This window comes from Hydractinia symbiolongicarpus, chromosome 14, assembly GCF_029227915.1.
Source record: "Hydractinia symbiolongicarpus strain clone_291-10 chromosome 14, HSymV2.1, whole genome shotgun sequence".
Classification (NCBI taxonomy): domain Eukaryota; kingdom Metazoa; phylum Cnidaria; class Hydrozoa; order Anthoathecata; family Hydractiniidae; genus Hydractinia; species Hydractinia symbiolongicarpus.
Genome location: NC_079888.1, coordinates 9222774 through 9244491, shown reverse-complemented (window position 1 = coordinate 9244491; position 21718 = coordinate 9222774). Strand labels below are relative to the sequence as shown.

At 33.4% G+C, this 21718-nt stretch overlaps 3 protein-coding genes across 3 annotated transcripts; 1 reads left to right on the top strand and 2 right to left on the bottom strand.

The window, feature by feature from the left end:
* Nucleotides 1-5771: 5771 nt before the first annotated feature.
* On the bottom strand, nucleotides 5772-18129 carry LOC130625473 (28S ribosomal protein S25, mitochondrial-like). Its single transcript, XM_057440575.1, has 5 exons — nucleotides 18037-18129; nucleotides 12482-12669; nucleotides 11431-11537; nucleotides 7272-7362; nucleotides 5772-6024 (listed from the first exon to the last, which is right to left on the bottom strand). The coding sequence occupies exons 2-5, from the start codon at nucleotides 12607-12609 to the stop codon at nucleotides 5847-5849; spliced, it is 504 nt and encodes a 167-aa protein (XP_057296558.1). The 5' UTR covers nucleotides 12610-12669; nucleotides 18037-18129; the 3' UTR covers nucleotides 5772-5846.
* LOC130625474 (28S ribosomal protein S25, mitochondrial-like) lies at nucleotides 16210-17134 on the top strand. Its single transcript, XM_057440576.1, has 3 exons — nucleotides 16210-16674; nucleotides 16742-16848; nucleotides 16930-17134. Exons 1-3 carry the CDS (start codon nucleotides 16406-16408, stop codon nucleotides 17022-17024), a joined length of 471 nt encoding a protein of 156 aa, XP_057296559.1. The 5' UTR covers nucleotides 16210-16405; the 3' UTR covers nucleotides 17025-17134.
* A 1721-nt stretch (nucleotides 18130-19850) lies between the features above and the next one.
* On the bottom strand, nucleotides 19851-21351 carry LOC130625472 (uncharacterized). Its single transcript, XM_057440574.1, has 2 exons — nucleotides 20992-21351; nucleotides 19851-20918 (listed from the first exon to the last, which is right to left on the bottom strand). The coding sequence occupies exons 1-2, from the start codon at nucleotides 21211-21213 to the stop codon at nucleotides 19863-19865; spliced, it is 1278 nt and encodes a 425-aa protein (XP_057296557.1). The 5' UTR covers nucleotides 21214-21351; the 3' UTR covers nucleotides 19851-19862.
* Between the last annotated feature and the right edge of the window lie 367 nt (nucleotides 21352-21718).

Below are 21718 nucleotides of genomic sequence, written 5' to 3'. Positions count from 1 at the left end.
ACTTTCACTTTAAAACGCGCTCCTCCCTCGAGAGTTAAGTCTCCCTCTAACAGAGTTAGTCAAGATGGCGGCTGAATCGTTTCTTGATACGTTTCTGAAGTATGGACTCTTTGTTGGTGGAATATTCCAGATGATTTGCATATTTGCAATTTTAATCTTACCATCAAGGCAGCTAAATGAACCATGTATTGAAAACGACTCTTCTTTAAAAACAACAACGACTAAAAGCATCTCAAATAAAGACAAGACTAAACATAAAAATACTAAAAAGAGGAGGTGATTGAAGAAGCTGGTGATCGATTTGTATTTAGTAGATAGCTAGCTAATGTTATTAACATATTATTAATCCCACATTCCATAGCTGCATTAGTAATTTCAATTTTCTGGTTTATTGGCGTACAACATGATTGTTTTTGAAAGAAAGTATTGGTTTTTGCCATCTCAAAGCAAGCGTTACATTTTGACACATTCATTGGTAAATCTATACTGTTTGGAGCTAACTAACCGAGCTGTCATCAAACTCCTTAAAAGCAACTATAGTATTTTAATTTTTTTAACTTGCTTGTTGTGTCGTGTTTTGTTGCATTTTATTATTTGATATATGACTAGCTAGCTAAATAATATGTGCACATAGCTAGCTAGCTAAAATTGAGCACAAACAGTCCTATAAATTATGCAGCAATTTGTCAACAGTCTTCATCTGTCAGAGGAGAGCTACATAAAATCCGTCCTTAACTTACACAACAAAGTTCAGATCCCAGGTTGTTACGTATGATATTTTATATGTAGCTATCAATATTTTGTAAAATAGGGTTACCATGTGTCAACAAAATAAGGTGGAAAATACATTGCTACATTCAAAAATATTTAATCTTACCAGTCCCAGGTCTGGGTGTCCTGGATGCTGGTCTCTACCTTATTGTTATGCATCAGATACACTTGCTCTGAATGTTTTTGATGATTAAGAACATAAAACATTTTTTGTTGACATAGGGATAATTGTTTCCTCGTTTGTAATGCTGATTTCAAAGATCTTGCCTTGCTTTTTTAAAAAATTAAATTTTGCTGGTCTAATTTTTTACTACTATGTAATATTTTCTTATGGTCTATTTATATATTTGTAGTTTATGACAATTTTTCAGAAAAACATTTTTGTATTCAATTTACATAGGAGTTTCTTTTAAGATAACATTGATATCTGATATGTTGGTGTTAATAAATTGTTAGTTTTCAGTATATATATTCAAGATTTGTTTGTGCTCCATAAATTAATTGTATAATAGTTTTTTTTAACATCCTTCACAATAGAATTCCCATTGTTTACCAGACGACTTTATTAGCCTGCAGAATACATGGAGTCACAGTCCCGATATTACTTGCGCACGCATCGAGGTAAAAATGATTGAGTGTATTCGTTACAAATCACAATCAGTAATTTCAAAACTTTGGTCTTACAAAACCTTATCTGTACGCCTTGATCTGTAAACCATAAAATTTTGATTTCAAAGGGGCGTGGCAGTAAATAAGTAATTAAACTATACAACGTTTTTCTTTGATTTATCTATCCAAGTACACGGAAACATTCGCCACCATTATGATTTTTTTCCCTACAAGGAAATTCAAACGAACTTGACCGCGCCGTATGAATTTGGCCTATACAACATGATTGTAGAAAGGATTGTGTTTTTATATGGAAAATCGTGGCGAAATGCCATTATTTCTACAGTTTAAACCTTAACCGAATTATTCTTCGCATGGATTTAATATCCCGAACGTTTACCTTTCGCAAAGAATAATTTCGCGGATGAAGATTTATTTTGCCATTTTTACGCGGATTTATATTTTCGCAGCAGCGTACCAAAATGTCAATTTAGACTCGGAATTACTTCAGGGAGAATATGAATGTCAGCCACATTGATTAGTTTTTTACTTAATTGTGACGACAATAAGAATTAATTTTACGTATTGACAAAATTTAGAATTTGCGCGGATTAAATTTTATGGAGAGCATAATTGTTATGCAGTTTACTTTGGCAGGAGCTTCTGTCGTTTACACTAAAACCTTGCAAAACAAAAAACTTTTATCTAACATCCCTTTCTGCGAAATTAAAATACCGTGATATGTGTATATCTGTTTAAATCGCGAAATTAAAATGTTGCAAAAAGGAATTTTTGCCCGAAAAATCCGCGAAGTAAAAATAACTGCGAAGTTTTAATATAAAAAGGTAGGTTGTCCATTATTTTTATTTCTGTATTGTTCACAATAATAGAACTATTGTTTCTAACCTGGAATCCCAGTCTGATATTCCTATAAAGAAAAAGTATGTATTAACAGTGATCTACACAACCTCGAATCCAGAGCCTGTAGCGTTTTTTGATGTAAGGAGGATGAAACGCGTTTCATCTTCATTTCATATCAAAAAACGCTACATGCCCTGGGTTCGAGGTTGTGATCTGCGGACTTCTTTCACATCAGGAAGAGAAATGTGATTTTGTTTATTTGGGAAACTACTGTCAGAGTTTCAAGTGCTTGTTAGGAAAGAACTTAGATGGTTATTTTTAGATCAAAACAAATATAACAACTCGCTGTCTGTCTGTAAGCCAAATATTTTAGCTGCAAGTAGCGACAGACAAATTCTGATTTTTCTAGCCGGTGGATTCCCGTGGAAAATCTTTCTAACTTTCTAAAATTCAGTCAAATTTATTCAGTCCCTTTAGCACGACTCTCTCCTTAATTCGAATTTTAGAGTGTAAACCAATCAAATATTTAACAGTTTTTCAAATAGAGTTCCTTTTTTGTGTAAACTATGATTGAATAAAAGATTGAATAAAACTTGAATTGTTTCCTTGATTTGGAAATTAACGTAATTTCTCTCTGTAATTTGAATTTTCACTCTCTGAAACTAAAAGTTTGAATTACAGAGACTTTGTATAATTCGAATCTCTCTATAATTCGAACAAAAAATTTTTCCCGTGGAAATTTGAATTAGGGAGAGTCAACTGTGAACTAAGATAAGATAGAAACAATATTTTTTATTTTTTTTATTTTCGCAGCCATTAGCAAAATTGCCAAGAAACCTCAAATCTTTTGAGTTTTTGTATAAATATCCAATGTGTAGTTTTATTATTGTTAAGAATGTAATGGTCCTAGGCAACACAACAAAAGTAATTTTAGACATAAATACTTAAAAAAATTACACTCTGGTTACCCTTGCTTTGTGTTGTGACATTTGGTTACACTTTTGATAAACTGTGTTTCATTCTCGACCGAAGAGCTCTTTGAGATGAACTCGAAAGTAAATCTCAAAGAGCTCTGAGGACAGGAATGACTGCGTTTCTTCTGTTTTTGTCCTGGATAGTTGATATTCCTTACAGGTTCTAACGCAACCTTTTCCCCAGGAGTTCTGACTTCTTTTAACATCGAGGGCCGGCAGCGCCAGCGCCTTTGTGACATCAGGCAAAAAGGAACGAGGATGTTTCTAACATAATATCGATAGCTACCGTGATCAAACGTTTTGGACTAATGGCAAGTTCGATTAATGTTTTCAGAATTGAAAATCAATAAATTTTCCTTACAACGATTGATACGTGACCTTTTACATGTTTTGTAGTTGGGAGGAGGGATAAGAATTAATAGGGGTGGGACATAATACAAGAAATTATTGCTGGGAAAACTGTTTTATCACCAATGAGGCAGATTTGCTGGTTTACATTAACCACATCCCCAGACTTTTTGTCTGAACGGAACCTTTGTTCTATCTTATTATAAAAAAAACTAGTTGTTAGCCCGTGGAAAATCCACGGGTTCGCCCGTCCTTTTTATACCACATTGCGTGCTTCTCGCTATTGCGCAGCTAAGCTACCATTTTGTGTGACAGACAGACAGAAAGACAGACAGACAGACGTATACGGGCATTATAATATAGCTAAAAAGCCCGGGAGGCGAGGGTAGGTTCGCACATTAGTACTGAACGGAGTAGAACTATAGGCGAAATTATTGAACACTTATTGTGTGAAATGAAAGGCTGATGCAAGATGGATTTTCATCAACCTCGTTACCAAGGAAATTTTTCAATTATTTAATATCCCAGAGTCTCGGATGTCAAAAGAGCGAGAAATTGCACTGGTTACGAGGTTAGTAGTTCCATAAATATATATATATAAAAATCTGCGTTATCAATGTTTCGAATGGCGAAAAATGGTAAAAATTCTTAACTTCATTCTTCTCTTGTCTAACCCTGAATCCGCGCCTGTAAATTAGTACTGATAAAATCCAAAAAAAACTAATTGATTTTTATATCAGATTTTAAAAATCGGGGAAAGCAGGAAAATATTTATATTTTCTTCTTCCAAACTCGAGGTTATACTTTGTTGGTACCCTATTGTTTGTACTTGCACTTCTTTGGGCCTTGTAACTCTGCGGCAATAAATGCAAAACTACTTTAATTGATAAAACTTGGAAAAAGATGGTAATGTTTTAATACAAAGAAATGACGTCACACAAACAAAAAAAAAACAGACAATTTCTTAATTCCACAACATATTATAATTTCCAACGTGTTACCTTGGAGGAAAGAATACGGAAAATTCAATACATTTAAACCGTACAGAAATGAAGTTGTTTCTCCTTCCGTATTCTTTCCTCCAAGGTGTTACGGATGCTATTGCCTTGATTCTTGATAGACTTGTGAACACCCAAAAATTAGTTTCGCATAACAAAAGTAATTTTAATGACATTAATGGGATAAAAAGTGACGTTTTTTCTAATGATTATTTTTTATTTAAAGATAAAGATAAGATTAATTTATCTACTAGAAATAATATTGTTCATGTTATTAAACTTGGCATGGTATTTAAGGATGATTGAAGGGAAACAACACAACGACGTCAGTCAGAATAATAAAGATGACGTCATATCGCTAAATTGATGTTTTCATCAAATCTGGTCGGTATTTTATCCCTTTAGAACCTCCAACACCCCACTTTGGTAACCAACCAGTAAAAATACATGTAACAAATATATACATCTTACAAAATTAGATGTCTCAAAATCAATAAAATTTATCATCCGCAAAATTTAATCACGCAAAAACTGATTCAACGAACCACAAAATTAACTACTCGCGAAAATTGAGTTCCTCAAGGTATGTTCTCTGGTCAGATATACAAGCCCGTTAAAGTAGGCGTTGGACTTTAAACCTTATAAACTCTGATTGTTTCTTAAACCAGAGGGAAGTAGACAAAAGTAAAAGTATACAAATCAAACTCTAATTTGTATTGAGCACTGTTTGACATCTTTTACTACATATTTAGTTTACTCCTTAAAAAAAATTTATTAGGTAAGTTGGTATTTAAATTTTCTGCAATTTTGCCAGATCAAAAACGCACCGTACGAAATAATTTCTACTTTTTACTGGTTTGCATTGGAATTTTATTCTTCTTCTCGGCACACTTCTAGAAAGATATTCTACGTAGTGTCAAATTGGCCATACAATGTTCGAAACTAAATTATCTCACAAGATCATAACAAAGTTGTTAAAAAAAGAACAGTGTTGCCCCAGGACTCCGAGGATTCATAAAATATACATAATGTGGTACCGGAAGACGTATCTCCCTGAACGTCTGAGTCGAATTAAACGTAAACTTAGACACCAGGTTGAGTGTTTGGTGCATTTACACGGCTTCCATAGGCGCAAACGCCACGGGCGCTTTAAATGCACCAGCAACCGTCTCTGCAAGACCCTGCTTGAAACTATAATGGTGTGTAAAAATTCTGTTTTAGGTATACCATTGTTATATCAAATATGTACAAATTTATACATTACAATTTTTAAAAAAACAATTGCTCAGCTTTGTGATTCTTCTTTGTTATGCCACCATTTTGGAGTTTTGTCAAATTTCACTCTTGACGGACACGGCACTTGACCAGGTTTTTCACATATGCAGAAACAATGTCCGTATTTACCAAAGTTAGCTGGGTTTAATCGCCCTGGGTATTTCACTTCCTGTTTTTGCAAAATCTCACTAAACAGAGAATACATATGCATTTTGTTACTTCGCTGGAAGTTCAGTGACACTCAACGTAATTAAAAACACATTTAATTTAAATCATTGTTATGACGTTATCATTGACCCGATTATTCCATGCTTTTAAAACTTCTTTCCGCGCCGCTTCCTTTATGCGGAGCCTAAAACACTCATCGTTTTATCGTTGGTATTCCAAAGAGTTAAGTCCTTGGCAATAAATCACTTAATATTCACTTAGTAAGACCATTCACTAATTATAAAAAATGTTGTTACGGCATTTTCTCTGGTATAACACGATGTCTGCGAGATAATTTAAAATTTATTTATCATTTTGGTGTCTTTCAAGGATTCTTCATCATCTTTTTCCGATATTTCAAGGTTCCGTAGGAAACAGTCACAAAAACAGGTGAAAAGGTGATGTAAAAAAAAACTACTCAATGAAAAGATAATCCTCTCTGAAATGCAACATATTGCTACAAGGCATTGTTTTATTTTGAAAGTACTCTTATTCCAAGGATTACAAGGTTTTCTTCAGAAAATGGTAAATTCGTTTTTTTATAAGCTTTAGGATGCTTATGAAAAGTACTTTTTAGGCTCAAAATATGCCTAGGTTATGCTTAATGGCAAAAATATTTATTGGAATATGCTTATGAAAAACACATAATCAAGCTTAAAAATGCATTTGAATTTTGAGCATCAATAATTACGGCTTAAATCTCAGACATACTGGTTAACTCAGACATAAAGAAAAACAAGAAAAACTGCTTACGAAACAAAAAACAAAACTTTACAACATTTTCTTAGGCTTCACATAACGTTTAGCATATGCTTATGAAATGACCAAATTTACGCCCATGGATGCTTATGTCATTCTTATAAAAAAAACACATTTATATTCAAGGTCTTCAAGGTGTATAATTGCTGTTTAAACAAACATGCAAGAGATTACTCTTCAATATTCGAAAAATAACAATTTGGTGATAAAGCTAGTACGAGAGCAAACTTGTACACAGTGGAATACCGTTTGGGAAGAAATAAAACATTAACATTCTGACAAGCAAAAAAAAGAAAAATTAAAAACAATTCATCCGTGAAATGCGAAGTTCTTTACCGCACGAAAATTAAAACCGCAAAAGTTAGTTTAACTCCAGTATGTAGGTTACAGAAAAGGTCTTATTTTTTCTTGATTATAGAAATGAAAAGTCTAACGCACATGTTACGAAATATACTCAAACAAATCTAACCTTTCAGTTGCAGCTGCAGCTAAATCTAACAGACTTAATATTTCATCCGCCGATTTGTTGTAGACATCTATGAGTTGCCGTTCACCCCCGTCTAAAACATGAAGGATTTTATTTAGGAAAATCTTGCGAAAACAAATTTACATGTTTGCTTGCTCAGTTAAGTTTGTGCGCTAAATCGAAATTAATTTTTTTTTTAATCACGTTACCTACATGACTTTTAGTCTTAGATATTATTGCGTTATTGTAAAAACGTGTACGTTTGTATAACTAAAACTTGCATTATCAGAAAGGGCTGAATTCATTAACCAAGTACATCAATTTATAGAAATAAGTGTTTTAGGCAAGAGGGTCGGGGAGGGGAACAAAAGCAAAAACACAAGCAAAAAAGGGTGGATAGTGGTGACAGCAAATGCGTATCGACATATACAGCCAACCTCGATCCTGGGACTTGTTGTTTCTTTTGCATATCGGACGGCGAGACGAACATGGGACCTGGTGGAGGCTGGTCAAAAATCTTTGATTTTCGCAGATTTTTAATTAATGCACTCGTGTCTCGTTTATTCGGAATTTTTCACCTCCTAGTCCTTGCTAAGCGAGATTTAATTTAATTATCAGGGTCAGGATTTTATCGTGAATGATGGAAATGAAACTTTTTAGTGTGGACTGCACTGTGAAGACTAGTTGTGAAGGTGGCTCCAAAGCAAATCATGTGTTTCGAAGCTTTGTTAAAAGGCACTTTTGCCGGATTTGGAAAATTAATTATTTTTCATTTACTTGCTGATTTTTTCCCATTTAAAAATAAAAAGAATACTGTTGGTCATCACCTCTAAACCTTCTTCATAAATGATCAGGTAAAATAATTATTGGAACTGGTTTTTCTGCTACTGTATTAAACTTGGAACAGGTGGAGTTTGAGGCAGATGAGAGCTTGTTTGAAAGTAGTGATACAGTGAAGGAAAACGACGGAAATATTAAGATTTTATTTGTCCATCCAGAATCCTCTTTTATCTGACCAAATCCGTTTAATTTTAAAGCTGACCAACCCAGTTAACTCCTTGTTTTGAACAAAGATAAGTCGAAAGCAGAGGTGATGCTTTCTGGAACTTCATAGAGAATTGCAGCTCAACCGCGTCTTCTCCAGGTATGGTACCAAAATCAAATCGTTAATACACCAACTCTTACACTTAATAGATAGATGAGCGTATTTTACATGGACACACCTGTTACATTGGACACATGTTCGACAAAACTTAGACTCTAAATAATGAATTTGATGCATCATACAAAAAAGGTACAAATCGCATTTATATAATGGTAAAACTTGATCATATTTCTCCCAGGTTGCAACTATTCGAAATTTACGTATTTCCAATCCTTCCAATATTGACGTATATATACAAACATGGTAAAGCTGTATCTCACAAGAACACAGTCGTCCAAAATGAAATCACTGGAACAATGTGTAGGACAGATTGTCAAACAAACACTGCCATACCGACGAAAACATCATCTAGAAGAAATGAATCATTCTTGTACGGAAGTGCTTAGATAGTGACGTTTGTTGAAACTTTCATTGTTGTGATGAGACGCGTCTTCTCCAGCGTTACAACTCTGCTCCGCTTGTACGTTAGGTTACTTTGCGAATACAACAGCTATTTCGAGGAGTCAAACAATAAATACATGGAATAATCTTACAATTTTTTTATAGATGAAAGCGAAATTTTATAGTGATGTTCCTATTAAAGTTTTTAGTTTTAATTTTCTGTGCTGTCCATTTAATTCTTTTTAGTTTTTCTACAACTTTTTTTAACTTTCGTTTTTGTGTCTAATTTTTGTTTTCACGCACGCATATACACTTATAGGGAACACATTGATAGCAGTAATTTTTGCAAAATAACTGAATTGTATACAGTATCTCTTTTCAAATAATAAGAATAATTGCTTTCTAGATTTTCCTTTTTAATTTTATTTTTAAATATTTTGATTTTCCTTGTTATGCAGAGACAATATGCCACATTTGACAAACATATTTTGTCATAACTGAATTCTCAACAAATGTGATGTTGAGACTGACTGATATAAACCAATTGGAAGAGGATCCAGTTCTGTTGCCTTTAACAAACATGTATGTCTAGTAGTTTTATTCCAAATGTTTTTTATTTTTTCCAATATTGCAAAATATTTTTATGAACAAGAATTTGTGTTTTAATATAACTAGCTCTGTGTGTATATAATATAGCTTTGTGTTTTTATTTTCTAATCCCTTACATTTTTAAAAGTTTAACACTAACTCTTGCAATATGTAAAATCTTTGAAATTAGCATGTCAAATTCATGCAATCCTTCATCTGTATTTACGCTTACTTAGTATTCTGATGTTTAGTAATAATAATAATAACTAACTAGTAACTAACTGTATAGCTATTTCTATTTTTTTATACTTTTTGTATTAGCCAGCTGACAAAGACATTGCCTGCAATGTCTTTGTCGGTTATGATAAATATTCACCTATATGTATACACACTATCCGGATAAACTATCTGAGTTCGTCACTAACATATTGCCGCACGTAGTGTAGTGGGTTCGTCTACGGCTCCCAGTTCTAGGAAACGCGGATCGAATCCCGATCACTGCTTGGCAGTATGTTAGTGATTAACAAAGTAGTTCTTCTTCAAATGACTTGCACGCATTATAATCGCCCGTCCTGATCAGAGGTCTGATCGGGGTGAAGCATTCTCTGTTGAGAATGAAATACGGATGTGCTATGATAAATATTCACCTATATCCATAAAAATTTCTTGCCAAAATGTATTCTTCAAATATTTTTCTCTTACGCAAAACATTTTCACGGACCGAATGACGTATTATCTTAAAGCATAATTAGATGAAAAGTCTCCACCAATCACGGCTCGGAATAAAACCAGCCTCCTGGAGGGTCTTTTTCGTTAGACCTATCAATAAGCGCAACGGCGATGAGAGACAAAAAGCCCTGGGAACGAGGTTGATATACAGCAAGGGCAGGTGTTCTGGGTACCTATGTAGGTATACAGAGAATCTAGTGCCTTACTTTGGTACTTTGATATTATAGCAACAAATTTAATAATTAATAACTATTTGTGCCACAACTTGGACGCTAACAAAAATCAAAATGCTGAAAAAATTTCTTCATAATCTTTTTAACAAATGAAAAATGACTTGCACAAGGAGGTAAAAAACACAGGTCAAATCTCACTTGCTAAATTTCACATAGTCAGATTCAAAACATTAAATGGTACTAATTTTAAATTTTTTTAATCAATTCCTTGATTTTTCAGAACTTTTCAGAACTTTCCAGGCTGTTAGGTAACTTGTTCCAAAATGCAGATAATGTGAAGAAGTGCAGCTATCACATCTTTAACGTTCTTTACTTGGACTATCATCCCCTGGCAAAATACAATATTTAGTATTCGCCATACTGTTTGATGATTTTAAGAAACGGCCATTTCCATGAATATGATATTCAGGGTTGTAGTTAAAATATAGGATAGTGCTCAGAAAAAAATACATTTTTTGTCACAGGGAAAACAAAAGAACACGAAAAAAACGACTAAACTAATACACTCCCCCGCAGGAGAATTTACTACGAACTGGAAGTATCTCTTTACGCTTAAAATAACTTCTATATACTTTTGAAAAGATTGACTTCCTGAACACCTTTTAAAACTATGCCACATGTACATCGAGAGTTTCCATCTCTTAGTTCACCAAATGTTTGTAGCAACAGGATTTCTCAAAAAAGTATGTAGTGTAAATTGGATCTTAGTAGTCACTAAAAACAACTTTTTTGTTTCAAAAACAGGGTTTTGTGCCAAGTTAACGAGCTATTTAAGCACATTTAACGGTTACCGTTTTTTTATTTAATTTCTTACACAACCCTAACTTTGATTTATTATGCCAATGTTATTATTATTCACAATAAAAGCAAAATAGATGAAATGGTCTCTAGGCGCAAGCTCAATTTCTGCAGCGTATATAATTGAATGTCAAAATTATTGCGATAACATGGTTCTTCGTTAAATTTTAAAGCGCACCTTGTGTACATGATTGTCACCACACGCGCAAATCATAAAAGCCTGAAAAAACAAAAGATACATCAAAAGATCAGTATGCGTTTGGCTTACCATAGAACAAAGTTAAATGAGGATATTCGTCTTTGTTTCTGAAGCAGACAAATTGCTTCGTTGGGTTTTTGTATTGCACTCTTGGAAGATCACGCAGCACAAAATCTCTAAATCAACAAAGTTTCAACAAAAAGTAAATGATGTAAAAACTACAAAAAAGCAACACAACTATTAATTCAATTCTTCGATTTCGAAAAAGTGCTCTCAAACAAATATTTCCCTTATTTGCTAAGTTACTACAGTTTATTACTACGCACTTTGCGTTTATGACGCATGTTAATACCTGAAATAAAAAATTCAAACAAATAGAAGTATTAGGATTTCATAAAACAAATTACCTACAGTGTACGTCTAAAAAAAGCAAAATAGTAAAGGATATTGCTTGAGTCTAACAGTATGGTTGATAAAACTTATTACCAGCAAAAATATTTGTCTGTGTTGGTTGAAAGCTCGTGCCAGCATGAAAATAAGAGATTTTTGCATTTATTTCTTATGTCAACAAACCGTTCTAAAACTTGCCTTGCCTCAGTTTGGACTTTCATACCCCCCCCCAAAAAAATAATAACACAGGGTGAAAATTCATATCCACAGGAATTTTATATCAGTACATTTTACTACACATTATTTCTGTCGATACAAACTTTCATGCTGACAGGAGTTTCGTGTTGCCTACGTGTAACCATAATAACGCTTGAGGGGAATATTAAAAACATCAAAGAAACAGTGGGTAAAAATGTTGTAAATTATTTACAGCAAAGTAAGGGAGGTTTTTAAAAAAGTGCACAAAAATAATGACTTCCTTATTTTTTTCTCCGACTTTTCTGGAGTTTTTCTGACTTTAAACAAAAAACACAAAACAACTGAACTTTGATAACGTTGATAACCAAATTACTATAAAGGTCAGTGTTAGCAATCCCTTTTAAAATCAAGTACGCATCCACAAAGCTATATTTAAATTAAAACCCCAGTGCTAATGACTACTTTGCAGAAACCAATTTGTTTACACCATAAAAATAAAAATAAATACAGTAACTTCAATTAAGGTACACACCTTAACCCTTTACTTGCTTTTTCTGTAGTGAACGATACTGACACAGTCTTTACCCTCTTCTGCAAAATAGTTCTTCCACTATTCAAGAATTCTATTGTCCTACGAAATGGAAATTTGCCTTTGGCCATTCTTTTTGTTTGGTATTTATGCAGGATTTTAAAATGTATGCAGGATTTTATAACGTATGCCTATGAAATAAAAGTATGTTGTTTAAACATCATCTATTTATCTGCATTGCATAACATAACAGATTTGCCAGAAAAAATTAGAATGTACTAAAAACATTTGGTTGCTAATTGAAATCCACAGGATTTGTCTAGGTGTGATTCGTTACACACACAAATTAATGTCCATGCACACTTTTGATTTGAATTAAATCCTTAGAATTTATACCCATTATTTTGTTGATATTTAAACAACTTTCAGTGTGTCCACTTAAAATTGTCTCTTTCACTTTTCTGACATTTCTTTACATTTGCAACTATTTCGGGTTGGTACAGACCTATATTCTAGTAAAGCTTGATTACTCTAAAAAATGTAATTTCTTTTAAAGTACATATTGATAGAATAAGCTGTAACAAATTGATGAATTCTTTAAGTATGTATCTAAACTTAAGTCCATAGCAATCATTAAGAAATGTAAATGTAAATTTCTCTGTATATTAAAGAAACTTTGACAATAATTTTTTTAAAAAAATTCTTGACATTCCTGACAGATAGACAACCTGTTTTTTTACAATATTTTCCTTTAAAATACACTTTCAATATCTCAATACTTCTGTGATTTTATAACGGATTTGTGACTAACTAAATTCCTCCATAAAAAAATGACTCACAAAACCAGCATTTTTCTTTAATGAAAGTCAGTGTGTAACACACAAAGGGACAGCTTTTTAAAGGGGATATTTTAAAAGAGCTTTTCTATATATTATACAAAAAAGAGCACAGATTATTTTATTTGCAGATATTAACAATCCATTTAAAAGTCAAATTAATGTAGTTAGTAACGGTATAAATTTTTGTCATGATTTTTTTCGTTTTAATGCAAAGAAAATTTGCTAAAGGACAAAGTAAGTTTCATTTAGAAAAATGCTGAGAACTAAGTAATTGTGACTGTCCAGGGGAATTTGATAACAAACACTTAGAATTAATTAGCGTTGAAAGCGCTAATATTCACGCTTTAGCGCTAACATTTGACACTATAACGGTAATAACACTAATATAAATTTTTTGTAATGATAGTAACGTTAAGATGACTATAATAATTATAGCATTAAAATAGCGCTATTACCGTTAAATTATTTCTTTAGTTTTTTGTAGCGATATAATGTTAAAGTTTGTTATCAAATTTCTCTGGGAGTCGAGAAAAATTACATTGTAGTTTCCCCTCCATCATCTGCAATGTTTGAGAACCAACACATGAAAAAGTTAAAGGGATCCCAAGGTACTTTTACATGTTCGACTCAATTGAAAGATTTGCATGAGACATGCTAAATGGTATATTTACTTTTTGTTAAAACTTCATGTAACTCTTAATATAGCTTTTTAAATATTTATTTTTCTTGTCACTCATCCGGCATCTTGGTTATCTTCGACCTTCTTCTTCGTTAAAACTTTTTAACGAACAAGAAGCGGCCATCAAGGCGGCAAGAAAAACAAATATTTAAAAAACGATATCTGGGGTTACATGAACTTTTAATAAAAAGTAAATACGTCATTGGGAATTTCTTATGAAAATCTTTCAGGTAAGTCCAACTTGTAAAAGTACCTTGGGATCCCTTTAAATATTTTTAAATAAAATTATTATTTGTGTAAAATTTCTTGCTGAAACCTTGTGTTGCACACTGATTCTATATACAGGCAATAGACCTGATTACTCAAATTTTAGTTTAAAAAATAATAAGTATATAACGAAAATTTTGTGCATGTGTTTTTCGAATGTCTAAACCAACAAACTGTAATGTAATGGCTTTATTTTATTATCACAATTATTATTTGCCAGTGAACCCAGTCCACAGCCGTAGTAAAAAGGGTAACACCCTACAACAAGCTAACCTAAGAACAGCCTTGAACATACAGGAACAACCTGACAGGGGCTAATACTGTGCAGGCCATTTCGTGAGAGGCGTGCGATCGCCCCCACACACGGGGAGAATTGTTTAGGCGTGCGATTCATCACACGTGCAAAACGTTTCTGTAATTAAAAATTATTGTATTTATAACAAAGAAAATTTAATAAACCTTAAAAATAAACGATCATTCTTTTACTGAACTCTAAAAATAAACGATCATTCTTTTACTGAACTCACAATAGATCACACGTCTTTACCAAATGTTGATAATGTGAATTTAATTGCTACCATTTACCAGCTACCAGGCTATATTAAGGCTTTGTGAGTTTCATTTTAATGATTTTATAACAAAAATGCAACAATATTTTAATCTTCGTGAGGTCTTTGTGAGGAGAATTTAAAAGAAATTTAGCATTATTTAAGTTGAAATAACTAAAAGATAATATAATTAATAAGAAAAAAAACTTCTTTAATAACAAAATATTCTTTTAGATAATAATTTTTATGATTCATCGAACATAAGGTTTATTAAATATTATTATTAGCGGCCGTTCGACTTGCCGTAATTTAATTTAATTTAAATATCTGTTTGCCCCACAACTAATAAAAAAGTTTAATTAACGAGTCTGCTTACGACTTCTTCGTATTTGGGTTGAAATTCCTTGCTGTACATTGTTGGAACTTGCACTTTGTATGTCCTTACGCCAAAACAGCAGCCCCTGTGCGGTGTACAGGGTAAAGGAAATGTTTTTTTTTTATCGCACACGCAGAATTTTTGAGGAGTGTGATCTACCGCACGCATAAAATTTAAAGACTTACAAGAGTCATCTACTCTAGAACACAACATGTGACAAAAAAAGCCGCAGCTCAAAAAAAGACAAAAAACTTTTCTCTTCTTATGCTTCCCAAATTATTTTGTATCACAAAAAAGCTTAGCCCTGTAATCACTTTAACCTGAACTACACTAAATCTTTTTTGATACGCAAAAAATTCATTGAATTGTGAATAATGAAGAGTAAAAAGAATTTGGTCAGCTGCATGGGAGCGTTCACATTTTGACGCCTCTGATAACATTGAACTTTCATACTCATTCTGAAAAAAAATTGATTATAGCTACTTCACGTTACATGGTCTTGGTAATTTGTGTTTTATCAGTTGATTTGAAACATTCATTTGGGTTACAGATAATCTTTACAAAAATTAAACTAAATAAATACAAGGTAGTATTAATAAACTATCACAACCAGTCAAGCTTCTGCATGAGGAAAACTCCATTTATCTTAAAGAAAGTTTCTAACTAGCTAAAACTCTCTATGTGGGTATGAAAGTGGGTTGGGTATGGTGTACCAAAATAATCCCTCTAAAAGTTAGAAATCTGAGCTACACACCATCACCTGGCTAGCCAGGTGTGTGTAGCTCAGGTTTCTAACATTTCAGTAGTTCAGACAGGAGCTTTAAACACTCTAGAACCACTTTTGTGGTTTCTCCTGAAAGCAATTGGCAGGATATATCCCTCAGGATTATAAGAGCCAATCCCATGAAATATAAATCACCTATAGATAAACAATTTTAGTTTGAATGGTGGAATCAGTAACACAGATTATAACAACTTAGGTGATAATGAAAATATTTTCAAGACGTTTAGGGACAATGTCGTACATAATAAAACGTTATTATTATCTATTGGGTTTTTTTCAGAATTGCAAAAAAGTCTATCCAAAAGAAAATATAGACGAATTCCATGAAACATGACATGGTCACCATCTTTCTTCACATGTGAACTGTATTTGTACCGCCATTAGACTAATTCTAAAAACTTAAATACGCAATAGCGGTCAGGAAAACATTCAAAATGGCGTCCCGCTTCAGGCGCACGCTTGCGAAGATTATAGTCACGGCTACAAGATCATCGTCATCTGTAACCCCAGTTTCTCGTCCCTCGAGTATTAACCACTGTTCGAAGCTGTATGAAAGGCGTAATTTTGAAACTGAAGATAGAGTTTTGATTATACAGAAAACATTACAACACTTAAAAAGCAATACAACAAAGCTTGATAAGCGAATAATAGCAAATATATCCATCAATGATAGGTTTGAAAGTAAAGGTACAGATGGTGCAAGGTAAGGTAAAGTTTTTATTGTAACTTTTTTCCTAACTTTTACTTTATTAATGTTTGTCTATGTTTAGCTTATTTTTGTATGAACGCATACCACAGCTGAAGTATAACAATCCAGATGTGGAAATTACTTGCACAAGAGATTCTACTCGGCCATGGGAAATAAACGTAACTTTAGGTAAATAAATGTTGTTTTCCACGTTTTTATTTAGTTGTTGAGTGATGTGAAAATTTATATGCTGTTAATTTTTCTCTCTAGTGAATGGGAACACTATACCTCTATCTGTATCAGGAAAATCTTCCAACCAAATACTTTCTGAAATTGATGAGATCAATTCTGCTGAAATTACATAAGAAAGCCGGAAGATTTAACTTATCAATTTGAAAGTTTATCTTTGTAAAATCTTATTAAGGATACATGTAATTATTGTTTTTGTTTTGCCACTTGTAGATAAACTAGAGAACACGTGAATTTATAACTAGCCATGCATATCTGCAGTAACAACTTGCAAAGCAAATCATGCAACTAAAAACATTTTAATTGTATGCCTAATAAATTACTAGTTTTGTGACATATTCGTCACAAGTGAAGCTTTTCACATTAGTCCTCGGCTTAAAACAGAGGTCAGATGTTATCTATTTTTACATTCTTTGAAATACCTTGAAACAGCTGAAAATAAATCTGGCAAAGGTGTGCTCGTGAAAGCTAATACAAAGCAAAAGCTTTATCTTTTGGTATTATCCCAGCACGACCCTATTTAATAAATTTTTGAAATTAATGTGGATTTAATTATCGCGTAATTGAACTATTGTTACCTATATTAACACCAGTAAAAATCAATTTTGAATTATTTGCTATATTAAAAATGGTGTTAATTGAAATGTTTCTCAAACTCTAAATGGATCGGAGAAAAAGTTCAGGTTAGTGCTACTTCCAGAAAAAATACACCAGTGAAAGTTTGAGATTGGATTTTAGTTCCATGTCACTTATCAGTTCTGTTTCTGATTCTTCTTTAAACCTTTTTAATGATTTATCTCGAGTAGCTTTTTGCATGTAAGCTGTTGTTACGCGTTATTTACGTTAGATATCTCTTTTTTTGGTTATTTTCTCCGTCAAGGACATTGACTGCTCTGTCCAGTATATTTTCATTGCAGGATATTTGATGATTACATGTGAAGTTGGTTTGCGATATACTGATGCTGATAAGTTACCGTCGTCGCGAGACAATAGAGTATCTAAGAAAGGAAACGTACTGTTCTTCTCGTATTCAATTGCAAATTGCAATTTCGGATTTAAATTATTAATATGTTTATAAAATGCGTCTAATGCGCCCTTTTAATTATTAAGAAGACGCCATCCACAAACCTTTTTCAAACTCTGGGAGCGTGATCTGCAGTTTTAAAAGCTGTAGTCTTATATATATTTCAGCTACCGCAGCGGATGTGGGCCACCCAAATAGCCACATCACTTTGCGTAAATAATTTACCGTCAAATAAATACCATCTTTTTGTAAGCACAACTTCGATCAAGGACATAGTTTGTCTTTTGGGATACGTGTTTTGTTCTCATACTCATTATCATTTAGAAGTAATTCTCTGATGACGTATAATGTGCCCTTTATCGGTACATTTGTGTACAGTAAAGTCACATCAAATGATACCACGAAAACTCATTCGCGGAGTTTTAATTTTATTGGCGAGTTGCGATATAACTTAAAAATGATGTTAATAGAAAGCCTCCAAGATACCTAAAGCTATCGATTTTTAAAAGAATACAACCCTACAAACATTCGAAAAGCTTTCGAGAATTGGAGTACGTATAAATACACGAACGAAAATATTGATGATAGGTTGGTTTCTATGAATGACATTTTTTAAAAGGCTAAAGGACCAAAAATTAGTTCGGAATAGGGGGACAAAATTTAATGTTGTATATGCTGACAGGACCAAGGCTTGTGTTCGAAATAACGCGAAGTTGGAGATAACGAGCGAAATATTTTTAAGGGCTTTTTATATAGAAAAATGCGTATAGTATTGACGCACTTTTTCACCCTAGCACCTTTCATCAACCTAGTTTCGAGGATGTTTTTGTTTCTCACGGCGTCACGCTTATTTACAGGCCTGACAAAAATGTTTTTCTCGACGCCGTCAAATATACAAGTAGACGGAACAGGTCTTGAATCAAAGTTATTTAGCTTGTAGATATTTAGAATCAAAGTTATTTAAGGTGTAAATATTTAGGGTTCTAAAGGCCGTTTCACATTACAGAAATATATTGAATCCAATATATTGAAAATTATTGATAACTATTGAAAAATATTGCCTCAATTAATTGACATAATGTGAAACCAACTTTTGAGACACGTTCGAAAAAACATTACGCAATCGCTTTCAATACTTGTCAAGACTTTTTAATTCAAACACGGTTTGAAGGAAGAAAAGAAAGGAAGAAAAGGCTTGAAACATGAGAAAGTTTGGAGTAGTGGTGAAACTGAACATTTGATAAATTTGTGGTCACAACACGAAGTTCTATACAAAGTTAGTTGCCCAGGATATATGGACAAAAACAAAAAACAACTGGCACTTGTAGCGATTGCAGCCGAGCTAAATTGTAGCGAGAGTGAAGAAAAAAAAGAAGATGCACAGCATGAGGACTTATTATGGGACATTACGTCAGAATTATGAGGAATCGAAGAGGAAAAGTGGAAGCGGGAGAGCTGATTTGAAGAAGCCTAATTGGCCTTGGTATGCACTTATGGAATTTTTGAACGATAACTTGACTTCCAAGCGCACATATTCCAACATGAGACAAAACGAGGCTTCATCGGAGATTGACGATTTAGAGTCTCACGAATCTTTCTATGTGACCCCAAAATCGAAAAACAACCGGAGTAAAGGGCAAAGTTCGTGTCAACAAGATCTGCTGTACGTCAAACAATCTGCGCTTATGGACAAAGCTTTGAATGTTTTGTCTACTCCTAAGCCGAACGCACAGCCTTCTGAAAAGTCAGCTGACGATCTGTTTGGAATGATGGTGTCAAAGTCTATGTCTTCCATTCCCGAGAGCGAAGATAAGGAGGAATTGAAGATAGAAATCCAATCACTTATTTTACAAACAAAACGAAGAATACAGCTTTTCTAGAACCCTTAGATTCGTCATTGTTTGTATTTGTTGTTTTGGTGAATAAAGTTCTATTGTCCGTATACTTGATTCCATTGCCAATGCACCTGACCTATACCTTGAAAATAATCACTGAAAGAATTTTGAATATTTTCTGCGCGTGTGCTAAAGTTTCTTGATTTTGTTCCTTCCATCGGGGACAGACTTGATAGGTTGTTAAAAATATTATATTTGATTTCCGGTCCCTCCGCGTTTGTATACGTTTGCATAGACATAGTACACAGCATATTATGTAGCGCACAAGTAGCTAACGTTACTTTTACAGCAGATTCGGGCAAAACATTTAATTTTGCAGTGAGGCAGCGAAACCGATTTACAAGTATTCCAAAAGCGTTTTCACTTGTTCTTCTTGCACGTGATAAACGATAGTTGAATATGCGCTTTGACTCAGTAAGTCCTTTCTGTGCGTAAGGTTTCATGCAATACTCAGTTAAGGGAAAAGCATCATCAGCAACTAGAACGTATGGCAAGAGTGGCTGGTCACACTCAGGGTTAAGGAAGGAATCATCAATTCCAGATATGTTTGGCAGTTTTCTCCTTTCTGGTATATCTATGCTGTTTGTAGATAATCCTCTGAAAAATTCACACCGCCTGAAAACTCCACCATCGCTCAGACGTCCCTGGCAGCCGATATCGACAAAAATAAATCGATAACGCGTATCAATGATACCTAGTAAAACTAAACTGAAAAAACCTTTGTAGTTGTAGTATGTTGAACCGCTAAGCTTAGGATGGTACAGAGCAATATGTTTTCCATCCATTGCCCCAATGCAATTTGGAAATTGCCACATCGTTTCGAATTCAGATGCAATTTCAAGCCAGTCGTCTTTGTTTTCGGGGAACTTGAGGAAATCATCTTTTAGTGTATCATATAATGCTTGACAAACCTGAGGAATAAATGTGGCAATGGTTGAAATACCAACAGAATAGTGATGATGTAAGCTAGTAAAATTCTCCCCAGTAGCGAGAAAGCGCAAAGTTATTGTCAGCTTCAACTCCGGCTCCAAAGGTTTCCGTAAATGCGTTGTCTTCTTCGTTAATTTACTTCTGACTTTCTCAAGTAAAAGCTAAACAAAAGGATTGTTTTAGATCAAACTCAGAATTATTTCACATGAATATCAAGTTAAAAATTATATTCACCTCATATATGTCTGGGCTCATTCGCAGGTATTTGCGGAAACTCTCTTCGTCATACAAACGTAGTTCTTGCACTAAGTTATCGTAAACACCGATCGATTTTCGTTTTTTCATCCACTCCTTCACCCAAATTCTACGCGTAACCTTAGGTTTGGAAAAGTTTGTCGGAAGTAAAGTTGTAGCAATAATAATCGCAGCAACCGCTTTTCTCTGTTCCTCAGACATTTTGAATTACAACAAAATTTAAATGGACATTTAAAGAGACATTTAAAGAGACAATTTGCAATAATTCGAAATATTTTCCAATATAATGAATTCAATAATTTTCAATTGATATCATTATTCATAAATATATTGCTGTCAATATTTTTCTATTGCTGTAATGTGAAACGGCCTTAAAACTATGCGTGTTATTTTAACTTTCGGCAACATTTGTATTTGAGAACTTTATTATCTTCAGTGCTGCCAGCTCAATAGTTTTAAATTCTGTATTTAATAGCACATGCACATTTAAAAAGGTTTATCTTTGAAGAAAGTGAAAAGTTAAATTCAGTTCAGGATCTTCCCTCCTCCTCGGATAAGTGATGCAGGGGTTACATCGCAGGCGTCTTCTGGTCACGGCGTTATATTTTTTATAAATACTAAAAATGGTAACTGCCACTGCTGCTCAGATCAACTTTTTATTTTTAAAAATGTTTTTTAATAAATCATAGCTAGCTTAATGGGTTTT